At 46.2% G+C, this 21,839-nt stretch overlaps 1 protein-coding gene and 1 non-coding gene across 5 annotated transcripts in view; both read right to left on the reverse strand.

Annotated features, from left to right (window-relative positions):
• Window positions 1–21,839, reverse strand: part of LOC126419062 (uncharacterized) — a 1,102,766-nt gene that overhangs the window by 321,374 nt on the left and 759,553 nt on the right. For all 4 annotated transcript variants that reach the window (XR_007575931.1, XR_007575930.1, XR_007575932.1 and 1 more), the window contains one exon: window positions 18,241–18,311. Coding sequence is in view for 1 of the 4 variants with exons in the window: in XM_050086141.1 (XP_049942098.1) it covers window positions 18,241–18,311 (71 nt within the window). In the remaining 3 variants the exon portion in view is untranslated. The remainder of the gene's footprint in view (window positions 1–18,240; window positions 18,312–21,839) is intronic.
• On the reverse strand, window positions 508–582 carry Trnat-ugu (transfer RNA threonine (anticodon UGU)). Its single transcript has one exon. It is a non-coding gene; the product is annotated as a tRNA-Thr (tRNA).

Consider the following 21,839-nt stretch of genomic DNA (forward strand, 5'->3'; position numbering starts at 1 on the left):
ATAATGTTCCGCAGAGAGAACATCGCCTTCCCTGGGGCGCTCCTGACGAAACCCAAGACTTTTAGCAACTGGCAAAAGCTATTCCTGGTTGCAATACAGTACTTGAAACCCACAGTATACTATTTTACGTATTACTCCAGAAACATGAGAACGAATATATGAATCACCTAATGAGGAATTTATGGTTCAAATGGCTCTGAGCACTATGGGACTCAACTGCTGAGGTCATTAGTCCCCTAGAACTTAGAACTAGTTAAACCTAACTAACCTAAGGACATCACAAACATCCATGCCCGAGGCAGGATACGAACCTGCGACCGTAGCGGTCTTGCGGTTCCAGACTGCAGCGCCTTTAACCGCACGACCACTTCGGCCGGCGAGGAATTTATGAAGGTTAAGTTAGATTATTTAGAGTACAAGAAAATTTTATTTCAAATGATAATTAAATGGACACCCAAGCTGCAAACAGGCGTTGACGTACTTCATTGGGAACATGTTAAAAATGTGTGCCCCGACCGGGACTCGAACCCGGGATCTCCTGCTTACATGGCAGATGCTCTATCCATCTGAGCCACCGCGGGCACAGAGGATAGTGCGTCTGCAGGGACTTATCCCTTGCACGTTCCCCGTGAGATCCACATTCCCAACATGCCCACACCACTACATTCGTAGTGCGCCTAATAGATGTTTGCCCATCATACTCATACTGCCATGTAAGCAGGAGATCCCGGGTTCGAGTCCCGGTCGGGGCACACATTTTCAACATGTCCCCAATGAAGTACGTCAACGCCTGTTTGCAGCTAGGGTGTCCATTTAATTATCATTTCATTTCTAGCAAAGCTGCATGGTCATCCACGGTAACTGTTCTTTCGGGAACAGATACTACCGTCATATATAATTCTATTTCACTTATGTACACTTTGAACACACTTTGCTTTTCACATCTTCGATATCCTTTCTTTTTATATGTAAGCTTCACATCATCCACAGTGCAGCAACTCTGAATGCAGCTGATTGCTGCAGCTATTCGTTTCTAAGATTGCAACCGCTTATTACGGTTTTTGTGGTCAGCTGGCTTTGTGTTATGAAGCATTTCGTATTCTTGGCACTTTGATCACTGTGGTGGCAGCCGCGCACCAAATATACTTCTTCGTTTTATAGCTTAAATGAACTAAAGCAAGCGAAGAGACATCTAAAGAACGGTCCTCGCTCTAACTTTTAACACAGATCTCTGCTTAAGCGTCCCTACTGAACTGTCAAAGATTTGACGAAAGGGCCCTGATAAGTATTTGTCGCCGGCCGTCAACACTACACACGGCCGACTAGACGCAGTCAGCCGTGAACACTACATTGCTGACGTCATATGGACGTGCGCGCAGGCCCGTATTTATCGTTGGCCACGGTTCGGGCGGTCTTCATTGGTCGGCGGCCTGGAGGTCCTTCATTGGTGGCGACGTTCAAAGCATACCACAGCAGTCGTCTTGGAAATACATGTAGTGCGCGCAGTTACGTCACATCACTACGACGGCTACATTGCTGGAGTTACAGGTTCTCCCTCTGCTTCGCTTGAACGACCCTTATACATTCATACCGAAAAACTGACGACTCTGTAAACTGCTTCAGAGTGTAATCGCAAAACTGGGTCGCCGTAATTTCTGTAAAAGACGCTTAGCGAAGAGTCAGAAACAGAAATCTACTGTCACGGGATGGCGCAGAAAGACATAAGTTCTGTTATTTTATCCTTGACGGTTCTCGGCGAGGAGTTAACTTTTCCTTTATTACCATTAATTAAATTGCTGACCTTGGTTGCCTGCCAAGAATTACAAAAGCTCAGTTATTGCAGGCAGAGACTCCCAAGAAATGAGGAACAACTTGCAAGCACGCAGAGAAGCGAGTAATAGGCAGCCAAAGCAAATGCCGTACCGCAGTGGCTAATTCGCAGCTTGGACAGATTTTCGGGAGGACCGAGGTTCATACCCCCGTCAAGTCATTTTGATTTTACTCTCTCCCGGTTTCCTACAATTAACTGAGGCGAAAGCTGACACGGTTCCTTTAACAATATAAAGGTCCAATTCGGCACCAGGGTTTCTGACATTCTCGTTCGTCTATCTAAATTTCGGTTCTCCGAGATTTTCCAAAACTGACATTCGTTGTTGTCGAGATGGTTGATGTAAAGCGTTCAAGGCATATTTCCCCCACACCCTCGTTCAGTCTCTGCCTGCCGTACATTTACACTGCGCTTATCGTCGACTGGCAGTTATAGCCTAGCACTCCTTCCTTCATTCCTTCCCTCGGCGTTGACCAATCCCAACTTGACCCTAAAGTGAACAGACAGCCTCTACGTTCTCAGAATTGGATCGTAACTGTCATGACTGGTACAAATTATTCACTTATTGTTCCAAAATGTCGTACAGCGCTGTAGGAGCAGCATTGTTTGATAAGCATACATGGTGATGACAATAATTCTTGCTATCGACAGGAGCGTCGGTATTACCTGGTGAATGCGTTGCCGCTCATCGATTTATTTTTTACATAGTCGGTTTACAAGCTTGCCGAGTCCTGATACGTACTGACTCGGCGAGTGCCCTACAGTCTCTTACGAACGCAGCCGAAGGAAGTCCATTGGAACCCGATACGCTGCGAAGTCTCAGCACAGCAAAGGATCTGCATCAACCGGTTAATCTACGACGGATACCGGGTCGTGTCGGTATTAGTGGCCACGGCCGTGTAGATCAACTGGCGAAAATGGTACAGCATCTGCTTCCCACCGACACAGCCTACGAGACAAGCAAGCGAAACGAAACGGACAATTTTAGTACGCATGGTCGGCAACATCAAAAGCACATGGTACTGGGCGGTTCAGCAATGGATTCCACACCACCCTCGGTTTCTCAGCTTCGTACATCACGAGAAAAGGAACTGTTACTGTTTACAGACAAAGAACAAGTCACATGTATGGTCATAAAACGAACCATTTGTTAAAATTAATCCCCGCTCCGTGTCGCGATTCCTGCCTCAGTGAAGAGGGCGTTGTACATATGTTAAGAGAATGTGATAAACATGCAGGAACTATTATCGTCTACAATATTTTAAAAACGATTTTTTTCCCTTAGTGTAGCTCTTACGTCCATAAACACTTCGTTACCACATGTGTTCACCATTTCATCTGTCTTTATAAAAGAAAATGTTAGAATTTGATATACGTATTTATACTAACAAAACTTGAAATGCTTCGCAATTGGTAAATAAAAAATGTCGTGTGACTAGGGTCTTCCGTCGGGTAGACGGTTCGCCGGGTGCAAGTCTTTCGATTTGACGCCACTTCGGCGACTTGCGCGTCGATGGGGATGGAATGATGATGATGATGAGAGCAACAGAACACCCAGTCCTTGAGCGGAAAAAATCTCCGACCCAGCCGGGAATCGGATCCGGGCCCTTAGGATTGACATTCTGTGGCGCTGACCACTCAGCTACCGGGGGCGGACATAGCTAAATTACGTATGGGAATTGAATATACGTCTCAGTCTTCTTCTCTTCTCGCGCTCTCTGCTCATCTCCACGTCCCTCTCTACACCTCTTCACCTCTTCCTCCACCCTCTGTCCATCTCCTCCTTTCCTCTCTCTACCTTCACTTCCCTTCCCATGCTTTCTCTCCCCCTCTCAGATCATCTCCTCTTTCTCTCCCCCCCGACTGATCTTCAGCCTTGTTTAGCTAACGAAACCTTGACTGGGAATTGAATTCGCTCAAAATGAATGCGTAAAAAATGGCTCAAATGGCTCTAAGCACAATGGGACTTAACATCTGAGGTCATCAGTCCACTAAACTTAAAACTACTTAAACCCAACTAACCTAAGGTTCACACACATCCATCATGCCAGAGGTAGGATTCGAACCTGCGACCGTAGAAGCAGCGCGGTTCCGGACTGAAGCACCTAGAACCGCTCGGGCACAGCGGCCGGCGAATGCCTAAATCGACTGGAATCACTGGTGTACAAGGCATGGGAGACCTCTGCCGCTGCTGATTCTGTCAGGATAGTAGCTACGGTGACAGTATTACGCATCGTACTAATCTGCAAACAGGTACGATTACACAGTTTCATAACGATTTACATTCCGAAGTAGTAGTCTAATAGATATATACACACTACAAAAACATAACAACGATTATAATACCACGCCACAGATACATACACGAATGAAGATACAACTTGTAAACATACAGCATTGCTACATTAGCTGTCGATCATAGCTGTCAAAACCACAACGTTATATACAAGCGATAAAGGGCCTAGCTTACACTTGCGAACAACAGCAGTTAACAGAGATTAAGATAAATATTTAAAATCTTGCTTGCAGATGGAAACGCCCTATGCAGCATTAAGCTTATAACACAGCGACAGCGCCGCTATGCCATACGGATGCAAGTACTACCATGCAATAGAACAAAATTGTAATTTGTTATAATGTTACAACTTCTAACAAAGCGCATTTGGTTGCAGTTAGTCTGAAGATGGCGATACTGCCGAAATAGGCCTTCTCCTAATGTAAAACGTCTAGCAGTTACTTACAGCAATCTGATACATTACCATCTTTTATTTTATTATATGCCGATAATCCATAAATATAATTTTCCTGTTTTCTTTTAAAACCGACTACAAGGAAGAAAACAAGACAGCGCGTAGATGTGAGTACAATTTTAGTTTAAAAATCATGTACAACGATGAAGACTATATATGGGAATAATAATCTGTCAAATGCTCGACATGCTCTCCTATCGTAACTGAAACTGAGAAAGATGCCGAAACGGCAGGCGTCCGCAACACAGCATAGCGCAGCATTTTCTGTTTCGCAGTCGGCTTTAAAAGAAAAGCTGTACATTGTTGTTTAAGAAAATATACCCTATTTTACGGACTACAAGACGCACTTTCTTCTTCGAAAAACTGCCTCAAAAATCAGGTGCATCTTATACTCGCAAATAACATAAAAAGTCCAGTGTTTGATTTAAAGTTTCCACAAGTCTTAATAATAGCCATATATTCGATACCGCGGGGACCCTATCTCTATCTGGCAACATTGGATTCAACTGGCAGCAGGGGATTCACAAACTTTCTACCACTATCAGGGAGACACCACAAACCCAGAACACTGTCTAGCCTAAGGTGCTTCATTGCAGTCTACGGGTCCAGTGAACTTGAACTGAATGCGATTTCGGTTATCGGTAACAGTACAATATTTTTAGCGGCTTGTTTCGTAGTAGAAAAAAATAAATGTATTCATATGATGCGGGCTATAGCATATCTAATAAATGTATTCATATGATGCGGGCTATAGCATATCTATAAGAGCATGGAAATTGGAGAGCTGAGCTGGATTTCCGCCCTCCACAAACAGAAAAAAAAACATTCGCGATCGGCGGGCTAATAAAGAGTAAATGAAAACCACGAGCAAGAGTGAATGTGCAAATACAGGACTCAATGCAAAATGATCAAAGCAGAAAGATGATATATTGAAATGGATTCAAGGACACCGTCAAAATGGCATTGGAACAATTACAAAAATTATTCAGATACACGCTCATAAGCTAGCGCAATGTGGAGCTTCACGCATCTTACGGATAGAGTTGGTTGGCGCAACATGTTTATGAAGTACCATCGACTTAGCATGCGAACCAAAATCAAAATACCTCATAAAATGACACAATAGTACGAAGAGAGAACATTATCTTCTCATCGCTTCATTATTCAACATCGAAAGAAAACCCGTTTGGAACTAAACCAAATTCCGAATAAGGACGAAACTCACCTGGCATTTGATGTGCCGAGCCGGCCGAAGTGGCCGTGCGGTTAAAGGCGCTGCAGTCTGGAACCGCAAGACCGCTACGGTCGCAGGTTCGAATCCTGTCTCGGGCATGGATGTTTGTGATGTCCTTAGGTTAGTTCGGTTTAACTAGTTCTAAGTTCTAGGGGACTAATGACCTCAGCAGTTGAGTCCCATAGTGCTCAGAGCCATTTGAACCATTTTTTTTTTTTTTGATGTGCCGAGAAAGATAATTGTTGCAATGAGAGGTGCTAAAACTGTAACTATAAAAACACGTGGACATGAAAACTTGCACCACACTGTTGTCCTTTCATGTTGTGCTGAAGGCACTAAACTCAATGTATTTTCGAACGCAGAACAATGGCAAAACCCTCTGAAATACTGCCAGGCGGTAGTGTTCACATACATGACAAGGGGTTGGATGGACGAGGTTGATACGAAATTATGGATTAACAGAGCGCGGGATAGAAGGAAAGGCCCTTTATCGAAGAAGAGTTTTCTTCTTGTGCTACATCAATTTAGTAGTCATTTGATAAATTCTGTGAATGTGAGACTGAGACGGGGAAATACAGAACTTGCTGTTATTCCGGGAGGAGTTCTTTCAGAACTGCCACTTCTTGATGTCATGATAAATAAACCATTTAAAGAGTATATGAGAGAGGAATGGAACAGAAGGGAGGATGGATGTAACCCAACATGAATTCACACCAAAGGGAGCTTTAAAATAATATATAGTTAAACAAATGTGGTAGCGGATAAACAGTCGCGTTCTATAGTGGAATTTTCAAGAAGTGCGGCGTAAGTAACGCTCTCGATGGCAATGAAGACCATCTTATGTATGAAGAGGACAACTGTGACGACGAACAGGAAGAAGAAGAAGAAGAAGTGCACATAACGACTTTCAGGAATTACGAAGGTCAGTTCGGTTTTATAAACCAAGAATTTTTTAGTCTGGTTTTGGAATCTAATAACAAAAATGGTAAATATGCCATTTAAAAAAAATTGCTTAAAAATTAGGGTGCTGCTTACTGTCCGTGGCGTCTTATAGTCCATAAAATACGGCACGGCCCACGTCTCTCTGAATGTATATTAGAGTATTGTGTAAATCTTTGAAGTTGGTCAAGAGCTTCTCGAGATTCTTACAACAACCTTTCCCTATTATACACTACTGGCCATTAAAATTGCTATACCAAGAAGAAATGCAGATGGTAAACAGGTATTCATCGGACAAACATATTATACTAGAACTGACATGTGATTACATTTTCACGCAATTTGCGTGCGTAGATCCTGAGAAATCAGTACCCAGAACAACCACCATTGGCCGAAATAACGGCCTTGATAAGCCTGGGAATTGAGTCAAACAGAGCTTGGATGGCGTGTACAGGTACAGCTGCCCATGCAGCTTCAACACGATACCACAGTTCATCAACAGTAGTGACTGGCGTATTGTGACGAGCCAGTTGCTCGGCCACCATTGACCAGACGTTTTCAATTGCTGAGAGATCTGGAGAATGTGCTGGCCAGGGCAGCAGTCGAACATTTTCTGTATCCAGAAAGGCCCGTACAGCACCTGGAACATGCGGTCGTGCATTATCCTGCTGAAATGTAGGGTTACGCAGGGATCGAATGAAGGGTAGAGCTACGGGTCTTAACACATCTGAAATGCAACGTCCACTATTCAAAGTGCCGTCAATGCGAACAAGAGGTGACCGAGACGTGTAACCAATGGCCGGGTGATACGCCAGTATGGCGATGACGAATACACGCTTCCAATGTGCATTCACCGCGATGTGCCATTCGTGCACCCAGGTTCGTCGTCGAGTACACCATCGCAGGCGCTCCTGTCTGTGATGCAGCGTGAAGGTAAACGCAGCCACGGTCTCCGAGCTGATTGTCCGTGTTGCTGCTAACGTCGTCGAACTGTTCGTGCAGATGGTTGTTGTCTAGCAAACGTCCCCATCTGTTGACTCAGGGATAGAGACGTGGCTGAACTATCCGTTACAGCCATGCGGATAAGATGCCTGTCATCTCGACTGCTAGTGATACGAGGCCGTTGGGATCCAGCACGGTGTTCCATATTACCCTCCTGAACCCACCGATTCCATATTCTGCTAACAGTCATTGTATCTCGACCAACGCGAGCAACAATGTCGCGATACGATAAACCGCAATCGCGATAGGCTACAATCCGAAATGTGATGGTACGCATTTCTCCTCCTTACACGAGGCATCTCAACAACGTTTCACCATGCAACGCGGCCGGCCGCGGTGGTCTAGCGGTTCTAGGCGCTCAGTTCGGAACCGCGGGACTGCTACGGTCGCAGGTTCGAATCTTGCCTCGGGCATGGATGTGTGTGATGTCCTTAGGTTAGTTAGGTTTAAGTAGTTCTAAGTTCTAGGGGACTGATGACCACATATGTTAAGTCCCATAGTGCTCAGAGCCATTTGAACCATTTGAACAATGCAACGCCGATCAACTCTTGTTTGGGTATGAGAAATCGGTTGGAAACTTTCCTCATGTCAGCACGTTGTAGGTGTGTGTGAATGCTCTGAAAAGCTAATCATTTGCATATCACAGCATCTTCTTCCTGTCGCGTCTGTAGCACGTCGTCTTCGTGGTGTAGCAATTTTGATGGCCAGTAGTGTACGTTACGTATATTTATGTACAAGAAATATTTAGCCTGTGTCATGTACAGGTCTGAATTAAATCGGTCGACGACTTTTTGAGTTTTTTGATAACAACGTTAAACGACGACTTGTCTTTGTATAGTAATGTAGATACAGATTTCAGATCGAAGTGTAAAAATTTGTAGCTCCTATTCGAATGGTGCAATCAGACTAATCTCGCAAGTCCTTCGCTTATCTTTCCATAATTTGTGTTTTATATTTTATATTTACTTTATTTTTTATATTTTGTTATCAAGTGAGATAAATTTCCTGTTGGTATGATTATGTGACTTAACTTTATCTGTCTCTGCATGAAATCAATAAAAAAATGCCAACTTGTGTTTCATCCCTAATGAACTCTCCGGGATACTACGTTCACGATGTCTTCCTTCCCCACAACGGGCGGCGGTACACGTGCACACAGCACATCAGCACATTAGGGGCAGAGGCCGGAGAACGCGCGGCCGTTTGGCGTCGCAGGCTTACTGCACGAATTGCGTCATCACGGGGCGAGAGCGCCAGCGGACGGCACGGAATATTAATGCGCGGCCGAAAACGCACCACGCCATAAGCGTGGCCGATCAAAGAGAAAAATTAACCGGCGCAGAGCGAAATTTATGGCCCGATCGGAATGAAAGTGGAGCAATAGGCGCAAAAAGCCGCGCCAACTAGGGTAGTGCGCGAGACAGCCGATACGTGAAGAAGCTGCAGTTATGAAACACTTTAATGAAAGCGAACGGCGTGGAACGGCAAAGCAGAATTAGATGACGCAACGGCGGAAACGAGAAACATGGATCACACCCAATTTCAAGAAACTGTGAAGTCGTTAATAGACGTAAAACGGCACAGCACTTATTTTCGCAACGAAAGGTCTCGTCACAAATTTTAGGAGAGTGCACCCACATGCAGTGCAACGAGGTCAGAGCAATTACATGGAACTGAGCTGCAGACCTCATTATTGTACTCTTCCAAGAGCGACGGCTCGTAATTTAATGTCGCGAGCAAGAACTGACGGCGAGATCGACAAAGCGTTGCAACAAGAAAGCTCGGCGGTATTTGCAAAACCGCAATGCCGAGGTTGCTTCCCTGCATGGCCACGGACAGTGGCCTGTGTTGAGTGAAGCGAGACATCCTCATGGAACTGAGCTGTAGCTGTCGAGCATTTCGGTGGTGAACACCTAAAAGGAGATCTATCGATCGCCAGTGGGCAGTAAAACTAGGCCGTTGACTCTGAAGTGACGTCAATGCAGAACTAAAAGAATCCACCTCATGTCTTGTCATGCGTATTGGGCCTAAATTTCTTATGGAGCAATTACACTGGACTGAGGTAGATTCACGTTCACATACAGCATGTATCGTTTACCTGTTTCTCTACTGTAATTGTAGGTTTTGAACAATTATGGTACAGCAGATTTCAGCTGCTAGCTGATTCTCGTATTTATTAACCACTGTGCCCACTAACATCAAGTGTTCATTTCGTCCGAGAAAAACCGTGTTGTGCGCAGATCCTCAACATAATTCTGCATATACGTAAAGAACAAATACGACACAGGGCAGTGATACAGGAAATCATAACAAACTCGTGAGGAATATTCATACACTCAGCAAGGAATGCAGTTTAATGCACTTCATCCAAAGTCTACTACAGAACAGTCAGTTCTTTTTCATCCTGAACAACAGGTAAATACGAAGGTGAATCCAGAAGAACGGTCTTCCTCAAGGCAGTGTGTTGGCGCCTCTGCTGTATAATATCTAGACCGATGACGAATCTGTCGGAACAAACAGAAGATCTTTCCTTTGCGCCGACGACACAGCTGTTGCATCCTAAGAAGAACGGGTGAGGAGATACAAATGGAACTGACTGCATTCCTCCAAGATCTGGCAGAATACTATGACAAAACCACCTGAAGCCCAACCATTCCAAAACACAGGTCTGTACGTTTCACTTGAGAAGTAGACAAGCTGGGAAAAAATTTGAAGTAACGTGGTGGTGCAAGCAACTACAATACTGGTATACCACTATATACCTCAGAGTTAATCGCGACAGCACACTGATTTTGAAAGACCATTGCATGAAGCTGAAATTCTGCGACCGAAATAATAATATACGCGCGATCACTAACAGCGCATGGTGAGCTCAGTCAAATGTCCTAAAGTACGTCTGCTCTATACCTACGTTTCTCTCCGGCAGAGTACGCTGCACCAGTCTGGCATTCAACTCCGGACACGTTGTCACCGCCCTTAACGAGAGAGGCCGCATTGCAACTGCTTGCCGCGACCAACTCCAGTCCACAAAACCTGTCGTCTTGTAGGCATGTCAATCCCCGGATATCAGACGAAGAACAGCGGCAAAGGTTAGGAAGAAAAAAACACAAAAATGTCTGGAAGCGATACATCACGTCCTACGCTAAAGTCAAGAAAGAGCGAACTTTCTTCGACTACTAAAGCAATTACATCCTCACCTTCTGCTTGCTGAATAGAACTGTGGCGAAATAAGGCAAGTACAAGTAATAGCCAAAACCAAAAGGAAGCGCCCGCTGCCGGATTCCAACCACCCTATCAGACATGGAAGACGCTGAACAGACTGCGAAGTACTGTGACCATGTGCAAACCAAACGTGGAGCGCTGGGACTCTTTCCTGGAGATGTGACCCGCCTCAAGATGATGAACATCAAACGGGCTGCCCGAAGTGTGCACGCTTGATCACCTGGTTAGCTGGATCACGTGGTCTTAGCAGATGCTGCGACAACCACCAAGACAGCCAATTACTGGGCTTTAAAATCTGTTTCACATTTACGTCTTGCGTATACACACTGAAATGTCAAAGAAACTTGTATATTCATGCCTACTCAAATACAGAGAGACGAAAACAGGCAGAATATGGCGCTGGCGAGCACCTATATAAAACAACGTCTGGCGCAGTTGTTAGATCGGCTACTGCTGTTAAAACGGCAGGTTATCAACATTTAAGTGAGTCTGAAAGTGGTGTTACAGCTGGCGCACCAGCGATGGGACACAGTATCTCCGAGGTAGCCGATGAAGTGAGGATTTTCTCGTACGACGCGTATACCGCGAATATCAGGAATCCTGCAAGAACGGGACCAACGACGAGTCGAGAGAATCGTTCAACGTGACAGAAGTGCAAACCTTCGATTTCGGCGCTGGGCCATCAACAAGTGTCAGTGTGCGAACCATCCAACAAAACATCGTGGATATTGGCTTTCGGAGACGAAGGTCTACTCGTGTACCCTTGATGACTGCACGACACAAAGCTTTACGCCTCGCTTGGGACCGTCAACACCGACATTGGACTGTTGATGACTGGAAACGTGTTGCCTGGTCGAACGAGTCTCGTTTACAATTGAATCGAGCGGATGCACGTGTACTGGTATGGAGACAACCGCATGAATCCATGGACCCTGCATGTCAGCAGGAGACTGTTCAAGCTGGTGGAGGCTCTGTAGTGGCGTGTGCAGTGTGTGCAGTTGGAATGATATGTGACTGCTGATACGTCTAGATATGACTCTGACAGGTGGCCGCACGTAAGCATCCTATCTGATCACCTGCATCCATTCATTTCCATTGTGCATTCCGACGGCCTTGGACAATTCCAGCGGAACAATGCGACACCCCACACGTCCAGAATTGCTGCAGAGTGGCTCCAGGAACACTCTTCTGAGTTTAAATACTTCCGCTGGCCACCAAACTCCCCAGACACGAACATTATTGAGCATATCTGGGATGTCTTGCAACGCGCTATTCAGAAGAGGACTCCACTGCCATAAAAATATGTTACTTACTGAAGTCCCCTTGTATTTGTTGTCCAGCGAATTACATAGTCACGTTATGTAAGAAAAAAATCAATGACTTAATACGTTTTCAGTAACATCCACCAAACAGTATAGTTATTTGAGACATACGTCGCACCTAACACAAAGAGATATTATGCGTGCCAAAACCGCTGCTAGAAAATTAAAATGTCGCGAGGCGAGAGCAAACGAATCGCAGTGAACACGGAACCGTCCAGTATCGCGAGGAGGCAGATAAGTTCATTAGTAATTGCTCTTTGAAGTTGTCACTGCCGTGAAGGACAGAGACTTGAGTGTTGCCAAAAAGGAACAAAAGTTCGAGAATACGCTGAGAAATTCCTGAACATGCCTAAGACGTTTATTACACACAGACGGTTCATATAAAGGCTGCCGTGTAACTGTACATGTGACCAACAGCATCAAACGCAGTATTTTTCGCTACTAGCAATAAGTGGTAACTAAACAAACTCCACTGAAATTACTCGGAGAAGATAAGTAACAGAATGTGGCGCTATGACTTCAAACAGTCGCTTTACTGGCTTGTATAGCCGCAACGTAATATTTGGACGTATCGGTCCTGTCATCATTCTTAAGTTAATGCGAAAAATTTGCTTCGCGTTTTGTCAGATATGTTTGTAGTGCTACATTCATTTTAAAGATAGGACTTTTTTTATTTTTTTATTTTTTTTTACTTACAGCCTGACTCTTTAAATCGTTGTTTATTCACATTCGCAGAGGAAATTATTGCTTACAGAAAATGAGAGACTCAGGGGGCCACAGACACGAGTTCCCAGGTAGATGCCGTGTTTCTTGAGTTCCGCAAGGCGTTTGATACAGTTCCCCATAGTCTTTTAAATAACAAAGTAAGAGCATATGGACTATCAGACCAATCGTGTGATTGGATTGAAGAGTTCCTAGATAACAGAACGCAGCATGTCATTCTCAATGGAGAGAAGTCTTCCGAAGTAAGAGTGATTTCAGGTGTGCCGCAGGGGAGTGTCGTAGGACCGTTGCTATTCACAATATATATAAATGACCTTGTGGATAACATCGGAAGTTCGCTGAGGCTTTTTGCGGATGATGCTGTAGTATATCGAGAGGTTGTAACAATGGAAAATTGTACTGAAATGCAGGAGGATCTGCAATGAATTGACGCATGGTGCAGGGAATGGCAATTGAATCTCAATGTGGACAAGTGTAAGGTGCTGCGAATACACAGAAAGAAAGATCCTTTATCATTTAGCTACAATATAGTAGGTCAGCAACTGGAAGCAGTTAATTCCACAAATTATCTCGAAGTAGGCATTAGGAGTGATTTAAAATGGAATGATCATATAAAGTTGATCGTCGGTAAAGCAGATGCCAGACTGAGATTCATTGGAAGAATCCTAAGGAAATGCAATCCGAAAACAAGGGAAGTAGGTTACAGTACCCTTGTTCGCCCACTGCTTGAATACTGCTCAGCAGTGTGGGATCCGTACCAGATAGAGTTGATAGAAGAGAAGATCCAACGGAGAGCAGCACGCTTCGTTACAGATTCGTTTAGTAATCGCGAAAGCGTTACGGAGATGATAGATAAACTGCAGTGGAACACTCTGCAAGAGAGACGCTCAGTAGCTCGGTACGGGCTTTCGTTGACGTTTCGAGAACATACTTTCACCGAGGAGTCAAGCAGTATATTGCTCCCTCCCTCGCGAAGAGACCATGAGAATAAAATCAGAGAGATCAGAGCCCACACAGAAGCACACCGACAATCTTTCTTTGCAGAGACAGTACGAGACTGGAATAGAAGGGAGAACCGATAGAGGTACTCAAGGTACCCTCCGCCACACACCATCAGGTTGCTTGCCGAGTATGGATGTGGATGTAGATGTAGACTATACAGAGAGTCATGTTTCACTCACCGTTTTCGAGTGGAACAGGAAAGGAAATGTCTAGTACTTGTACAAGGTACCGTCAGCCACGCATCACTTCGTTCGATGAACCCTCTGCGAAGCACTTAAGTGTGAATTGCAGAGTAACCATGTAGATGGAGATCATACGGTGGCACGCGGAGCATGTGTGTACGAGCGCGTGCTGAAAAGTAAGACATCCGAAATTTTTAGGTGAAAACTCTTAAAGCTTTTCAAATGAAACAAACTTTACTAACATCCCACATTTTTATTCTTCGTGTCGTACGCAACCATTCTGAGTCCACCAGAAGCAAAGGTCGCTACTAGAGTCTGCGAAGTAATTTAGATGATATGTAATACCGCAACCGATGTTGAGAGCACTATCAAAAGTTGGGGGTTATCACTTCCCAGCACGCCCTCGTAGATGTAGATATAAAATAAAAGGAACTTTATCTTGTATACTTCCATTATTCCCCAAAACGCCGAGAAAACTATAATAAATGGCTAACATCTCAGTATTATTGGTGTACGTAAAGGCTGCACCACATCAGACTCAGTTTACTCGCCATTAGAAGCATAGAGGAGTAGCAATGGTACTCACTTTAGCCACTTACTAATTAACCGCACAGAAGTGTTGTTTCGTTATCACTTGTCAACACCGCTGTCGTGTTGTTATGGTCCAAATACATTAATGCGGCCACTGCCCATATTCGACGTTAGTCTCCCTTTACTATTCAAAGACGGTAGGTGGCAGCACTAGCAGTGGAGGGGGAAATAAGGCATGTCGGGAGGGATGCGGAAAACAGTGGACGTCGCTGTAGTAACGCGGAAACGGAACGATTTTTCTTACATCAAAAAGTGCATGGGTACGGTTTTTCGGGCCAAGAGTGGAAGCATTTCCGAAACTGCTAAGTTTGCAAACTGCTCGCTTGTCGCAGTCGTTAAAGTACACCGCGCATGGCACAATGGCGTTACCCAAAAGTGACAATTGTGGTGCACCGAAGGCGACACGGGTGAACGACGGCTGCAGAGGTGTGTAGGAGCGAGTGGGCGTGCAGCTGTTGAGCAACTGACCGTCCAGACGAACCGAGGGGCTACCGACAGCGTGTGCTCAACGCCTCTCCAGCGAACGTTGCTGCCGTATGAGCCTCCGCAGTAGGCGCCTGGGCCACGCACCCACGCCGACTGCTGTTCGTTGGCGAAAAAGGCTGGAGTTCGCACGCCAGTACCGCAACTCGATGTCCGTGGAATGGCGACACGTGGCCATTTAAGATGAATCACGTTATCACGTTTTAGGACCCATCGCACGTACGGGCGTCGGCACGTAGGGCCGCGTAACAGCCACAGGAAGGGTCCAGACCGGGGTAGGGAGCATTATCGTCTGGGGGAGTCTTTTCGTGGCGTTCCCTCGATGCACTCCACACAATATATTATAGAAATTCTTCCAGTCCATATGTGGCACAACAGAAAACCAGTGCTTAAAAGCACTGGTTAAAAACAGTCGTGGTTGCAATTTAGGTTTTTTTTTTATTTTTCAACGACGCGTTTCGCCTTATTTAGGCATCTTCAGGTTATCTTTTCTAGATGGACGCGAGAGGCACCAAGATCTGCATAACGCGTTCCCGTTCACAGCAGCGAGTAACAGTAAGACGTTAATCTTCTCACTGTTACTCGCTCCTGTGAACGGGAACGCGTTATGCAGATCTTGGTGCCTCTCGCGTCCATCTAGAAAAGATAACCTGAAGAGGCCTAAATAAGGCGAAACGCGTCGTTGAAAAATAAAAAAAATAAAATAAAATTGCAACCAAGACTCTTTTTAATCAATACAATATATTATCCTTGCCGATCATGTCCAGCCCCACACGCAGTTTCTGTTTTCCTCAGCACAATGGCCTCTACCAGCAGGAGAATGCAACGTGTTATAAAGCTCGCAGTGCATTTGCGTGGTTCGAAGAACATCAGGATGGGTTTATTGTACTCTCCAGGCCACCACACTCTTGTGTTTGAAACAGATTCAAGAACCTGGGGAACAGCTCCACTGGCCTGTTCGCCCCATACATTCTTAACCGAGACACGTTTTTCAGAAGCGATATCACAAAACACATTCGTTTAAATAAAAAAAACTTCTTTATTCGATCGGCATTGATGCAAAGCACGCATGGTCGTAAAGCGTCTGATCACTCTCTCCTCGCCACGAATCAATAACGCGGAGAAAAGTACACGGACAGGATTTGGATTTGCACCAGCTGTGTGGTACCTGCGAACCTTCGCCGCTGCGCTGCTCTCCCTTTGTCGGAACATGAGTACCATAGTGGTTATGGCGGGTAGTGCGCATGTGGGTGCATTTTGTTACTGGAGTGTCGAACCTCCAGCGGAACATACCTTTTACAATTGGAAGAGATTATGTGTTCTTTTACAGGATATTACTCTACAAGTTACATTCGTACAATTTAAAAGCCCGAAAGTTACTACTGTTGTTTCGAAACTAATTCACACATCCCGAAGGGGCACGTTTACGCATTGTTTTGCACCGCCATCGTAACTGACACATCACTGAGTGAAACTTTAAGACAACAGCAGTTGGAAACTCATTCTAAAAATCTCAAGTCCAAAGAACTAATTCTGTAAGAGCAAGGGCTCGTAAGTGGAAGAAACTGCTGAAAGCAAGAACAAGGAAAAATGTGAATAGGCTTATTTCTGATGCCATCATTAGTGTTCTGTAAAAATGGCAGTTTTCCACATGGTACGACTCTACGCTCCCTTGTCTCTCCAGGTGTAATTTCCTCTTCCCTTTAAGTCGTCTATCGCCTTGTATCTCCTCGTTCCCCTGACTCTCCTTCCAAAGCTTCTGTTGCCAAGTACGCCCGTCTCAACTAATGTTCCAGCCACGTCTTTCTTTCTCTTACTGCCTCCAGCTGTCTGATGAAGAGGATGAAAATTACCTTCGTATTTACTGCTTGAAACGATACAAGCAATCAAAAAGAATTCAATAATGGGTACAGTGTCTTAGATGTAAAAGATGGGCGCACAGGGATTGTGCCATAGGAAAAATATTTTTTGTGTGCGTAGCTTTCATTTTGAACGATGACGATGAACAACCCTTTAAATGACATTCAAACTTCTATGTAGACCATACTATGATAAAAAAACACCGAACAAGGCTTGAACTCGGAACCTTACGCTTAGCAGCCAAACACTTTTACCATTACGCTAACGCAGCTCGTCACTGAATATAATTCCTGGAGGACTTTAAACTAGGACGCAAAATACCGACAAACACTGTTGGTATGCCTATGAATTACTCACGTTTCGTCGCAGTACAATAGGAAATAAACAATTACCGCTGATCTTTATTGCGTAAAAGCGGTTAGTGAGAATGATACAAACATCTTTCCTTGCTACCGCCTGAATTAGGAGGCTTATTGCTTGTTTGGTTTAATTAATTAATAGAATATGAAGCAATTGGCATAAAGAATGCTATTTCCAAACTTTCTATAAAAGAAAGTCTGCTATCAAGACATTGCTTTTGTTCTATTACTTTATTTATGACTGAAAATTTCTAAAACAAGACACTCGTCCGTGCTCTGCACTGCAGTCGAGCTCTGGCAACGTCGTTCTCTGTTCATTCGCTGACTGTGTTTTGTGACGTCAGGTGCGCAGAACGATCCTAAACTCGGCCGCCGTCGTAAATGACGCACACTTTAGCAAACTCCCCTCTGACCAGTAGCTTCTGAACCGAGGGCCGGGAGGAAGATGCATCACGGACCAACCAGTGGTGTAGGCGTGTGCGCGAGTACATTGGGGTGCAGGGGAGCAGAGGGGGAGGGGGGGGGGGCAGCAGACGGGCTCCGGATTTAGCGCGTCATCAATAACGCGGCGTCGCGGACACGCCGAGAGCTCGAGGCCCGCAATAAATCACAACCCGCGGCCGGAGCCGCAAAAAGCCCACATTGGAAATTCCCGTAGCGGGCGGCGGGCGGCGTGCGGCCGTGTGACCGCGCATCCTCACCGCCGAAGCCCTCCGCTCTGCCGTACTGTCCGGTGTACTCACGTTTCAGTGGAGCCGCAGGTGCGCTTCCATGGGCGTGTCGGCAGCAGCGGTGTACTCCTCTCGTGCTCCGCCTGCAACACAACAACACGGCATTTCAGTACACGCCACTGCACACAGTCTGTGTTAACGTACTGGACCAGCAGCACGCGAAGGCTGCTCCGCGGAACCTTGGAACTCCGCAAGCCCTCTGAGACGGCTCCACCAAAATAAATTGAAACGCCACAGAAACTGCTATAGGCATGCGTATTCAAATACAGAGATATGTGAAAAGGCAGAATACGACGCTGCGGTAGGCAACACCTATATAAGACAACAAGTGTCTGCCACGGTTGTTACTGAACTCTACACCCCTGATCATAGCTACACTACGCACGAAACGCAACACCCCTCCCAACCACGACCGTGTTACCTACCGTCACCTCCGTGAAGCTCCCGCCTCTTTCCTCTCCACCCTGGCCAGACTATATAATGTAGTCTTGTCCACCGGCTTCTACCTGTGGAAAACCTCCCGGATCCAGATGGGCCTCAAACCCGACAAACCGACATCTGCTGTCTCCTCCTACCGTCCTGTCAGCCTTACCTCTGTCTTCAGCAAGGTCCTGGAATCCATGCTCACCCGACACATCCACCAGCACCTCCACCGGCACCGCCTCCTTCCCTCTACCCAATGTGGCTTTCGGCATAGTTCTCTGCCGATGACCTTCTCCTTCACCTCACTCACCTCCTCTCCAGAAAGTTAAATTCCCGTCGCTCCGCCATCGTCCTCTCTCTCGCCTACGTGTATGGCATTCCGGTCTCCTCTTCAAGCTCCAAATCTTCCCCTTCCTATTAACTACGTCTGTCTGATGGCCTCCTTCCTTTCTCACCGTCCTTCCTACGTCGCCATCCATACCACGGATTCCTATACCTTCCACCCTTCCACCGGTGTGCCCCAAGGTTCCGTCCTCTCCCCTATTCCCTACCTTCTTTACACGGTGGACATGCTACAGCCCTCACCCCCCCCCCCCCCTACACCTTCTCCAATTTGCTAATGACACTGCCTTCCTTGCCCTCGCCCCCACCCTGCAACACCCCCAGCACCTTCTCCAATCCCATCTTGACCTGTTCACCACTTGGTGCAACCAGTGGCTGCTCAAGGTCAATCCTTCCAAAACCCAGGCTATCATTGTAGGCAAAACCACCCCTTCCTTCCGCCTCCTTGACCTTTATCTCACCATTCGTGGCCGTCCTATTAACCTCATGCCCACCCTCAAGTAACTTGGCATCACCTTGACCGTCGCCTCTCCTGGACCCCCAGTCTCCAGACAATCCAAGCCAAGGCCCCCTCCCGACTCCACCTCCTCAAGCTTCTTTCTGGCAACACATGGGCTCTGGACTCCATCACAATCCTCCACCCCTACAAATCCTTCATCTGCCCCATCCTCTGTTATGCCAATTCCGCCTGGATCTCCGCTCCTCCTACCTTCTACAAGTCCCTTCAAATCCTGGAATGCCACACGCACCGCCTCGCCTATCACACCCGCCTCCCATCCCCCACACGGATCCTCTACTACTTAATTCCTTTCCCACACCTCCTCCTCTTACTTGAATGGATACAGATCCTTTACACCTCCTGTAAACTTGATCCCCCCTCACCTGCTTGTCTCTTCCATCCTTTCCCACCCTTGAATGCTGCTGTGCCTGTACACCTGCATCCCACCCACTTTCCATCTTACCACACTCCATACCCTTGCCAAAGGTGTCTTCCACCAACTCCCTGATGATGCTCTCATCCCCTCCATCTACCCCTCCTACCATCTTTGATCGTCCCCTTCCTCCTCCTGTGTTTTTCCTTCTCTCCCTCCTCCCCCCTCGGCAGGCTTCCACACACACCCCTACCCTCTCCCCTCCCCCTCCCTTTTTCTCTCCCACTGGCTCCACCTCCCTCCTTCCCGCCCTCCAGCCTCTCCCTTCCACCTGGACGCAGCACCACACCCCCAAGTTCATCAGTGTGTTTGTGAGTGCTTCGCCGATGATCGTCACCAGTGTTTCCGAGCGTCAGTGTTTCTACGTTGTGTGCTACAGTGTTTTCATCAGTGTTCTCCAATGTTCCAGTGTTCGTGTCTCCAACTGGATGTCTATGTGTGTTCACGTGTTCCGTCGCACGACTTCTAATATATTGTGAATATGTTCATCATGTATTACCATGCTCTTTATATGTTTCTCTGTCCTCTATGTCTATCTGTTATGTCTCTTGGCCGAAGAGCGGCGTATGTAGGCCGCTGCCGGCCGGCCTCATTGAGGAATGAAGTAACAATAAAGGGGAAAAAAATGCCACGGTTGTCAGATCGGTTACTGCTGCTAGAAGGGCAGGTTATCAAGATGTAAGTGAGTTTGAACGTGGCATCTCCGAGGTAGCGATAAAGTGAGGATTTTCGCGTACGACCATTTCATGAGCGTACAGGGAATATCAGGAGTCCGGTAAAACACCAAATCTCCGACATCGCTGCGGCCGGAAAAACTTTCTGCAAGAGCGGGATCAACGACGACTGAAGAGAAACGTTCAACGTGGCAGAAGTGCAACCCTTCCGCAAATTGCTGCAGATTTCAGCGTTGGGCCATTAACAAGTGTCAGCGTGCAAATCATTCAACGAAACATCATCGATATGGGCTTTCGAAACCGAAGGCCCACTCGTGAACCCTTGATGACGTCACGACACAAAGCTTTCCGCCTCGCCTGGGCCCGTCAACACCGACATTGGACTGTTGATGACTGGAAACATGTTGCCTCGTCGGACGAGTCCCGTTTCAAATTGTATCGAGCGGATGGACGTGTACGGGTATGGAGACAACCTCATGAATCCATGGACCCTGCATTTCAGCAGGCGACTGTTCAAGCTGGTGGAGGCTCTGTAATGGTGTGGAGCGTGCGAAGCTGGAGCGATATGGGACCTCTGATACGTCTAGATACGACTCCGACAGGTGACACGCGCGTAAGCATCCTGTCTGATCACCTGCATCCATTCGTGTCCATTGTACATTCCAACGGACTTGGGCAATTCCAGCAGAACAACACGACACCACACACATCCAAAATTGCTACAGAGTGGCTCCAGGAGTACTCTTCTGAGTTTAAACTCTTCAGCTGCCCACCAAACTCCCCAGACATTAACATTATTTAGCATATCTGGATGTCTTGCAACGTGCTGTTCAGAAGATATCTCCAACCTCTCGTACTCTTACGGATTTATGGACAGCCCAGAAGGATTCATGGTGTCATTTCCCTCCAGCACTACTTCCGACATTAGTCGAGTCCATGCCATGTCGTGTTGTGGCAGAGTGAGCAAGCGACTTGTAATCTCCCCCCCCCCCCCTCCTTTCTAATTTCTACTATTGTCCACAACGAGCAAAGTCTTTTATAAAAAAATTGAGAGACGCGAAGAATACAGTAAACTTTCTAGTTTACTTACCTTTTCGTGTAGAGTTGGCTCCAGTTCTTCTTCTGTAGGGGTCTGACTCACGAAGCTGAAATTCTCACGTTTTAGGTTGAATTGATCTAAATATTTGGAGTTCGTTGTTGCAGAAGTTTTGTTGTTACGTGAATACATCTTGTCACATTT

The sequence above is a fragment of the Schistocerca serialis genome, chromosome 9, assembly GCF_023864345.2.
Source record: "Schistocerca serialis cubense isolate TAMUIC-IGC-003099 chromosome 9, iqSchSeri2.2, whole genome shotgun sequence".
Classification (NCBI taxonomy): Eukaryota; Metazoa; Arthropoda; class Insecta; order Orthoptera; family Acrididae; genus Schistocerca; species Schistocerca serialis.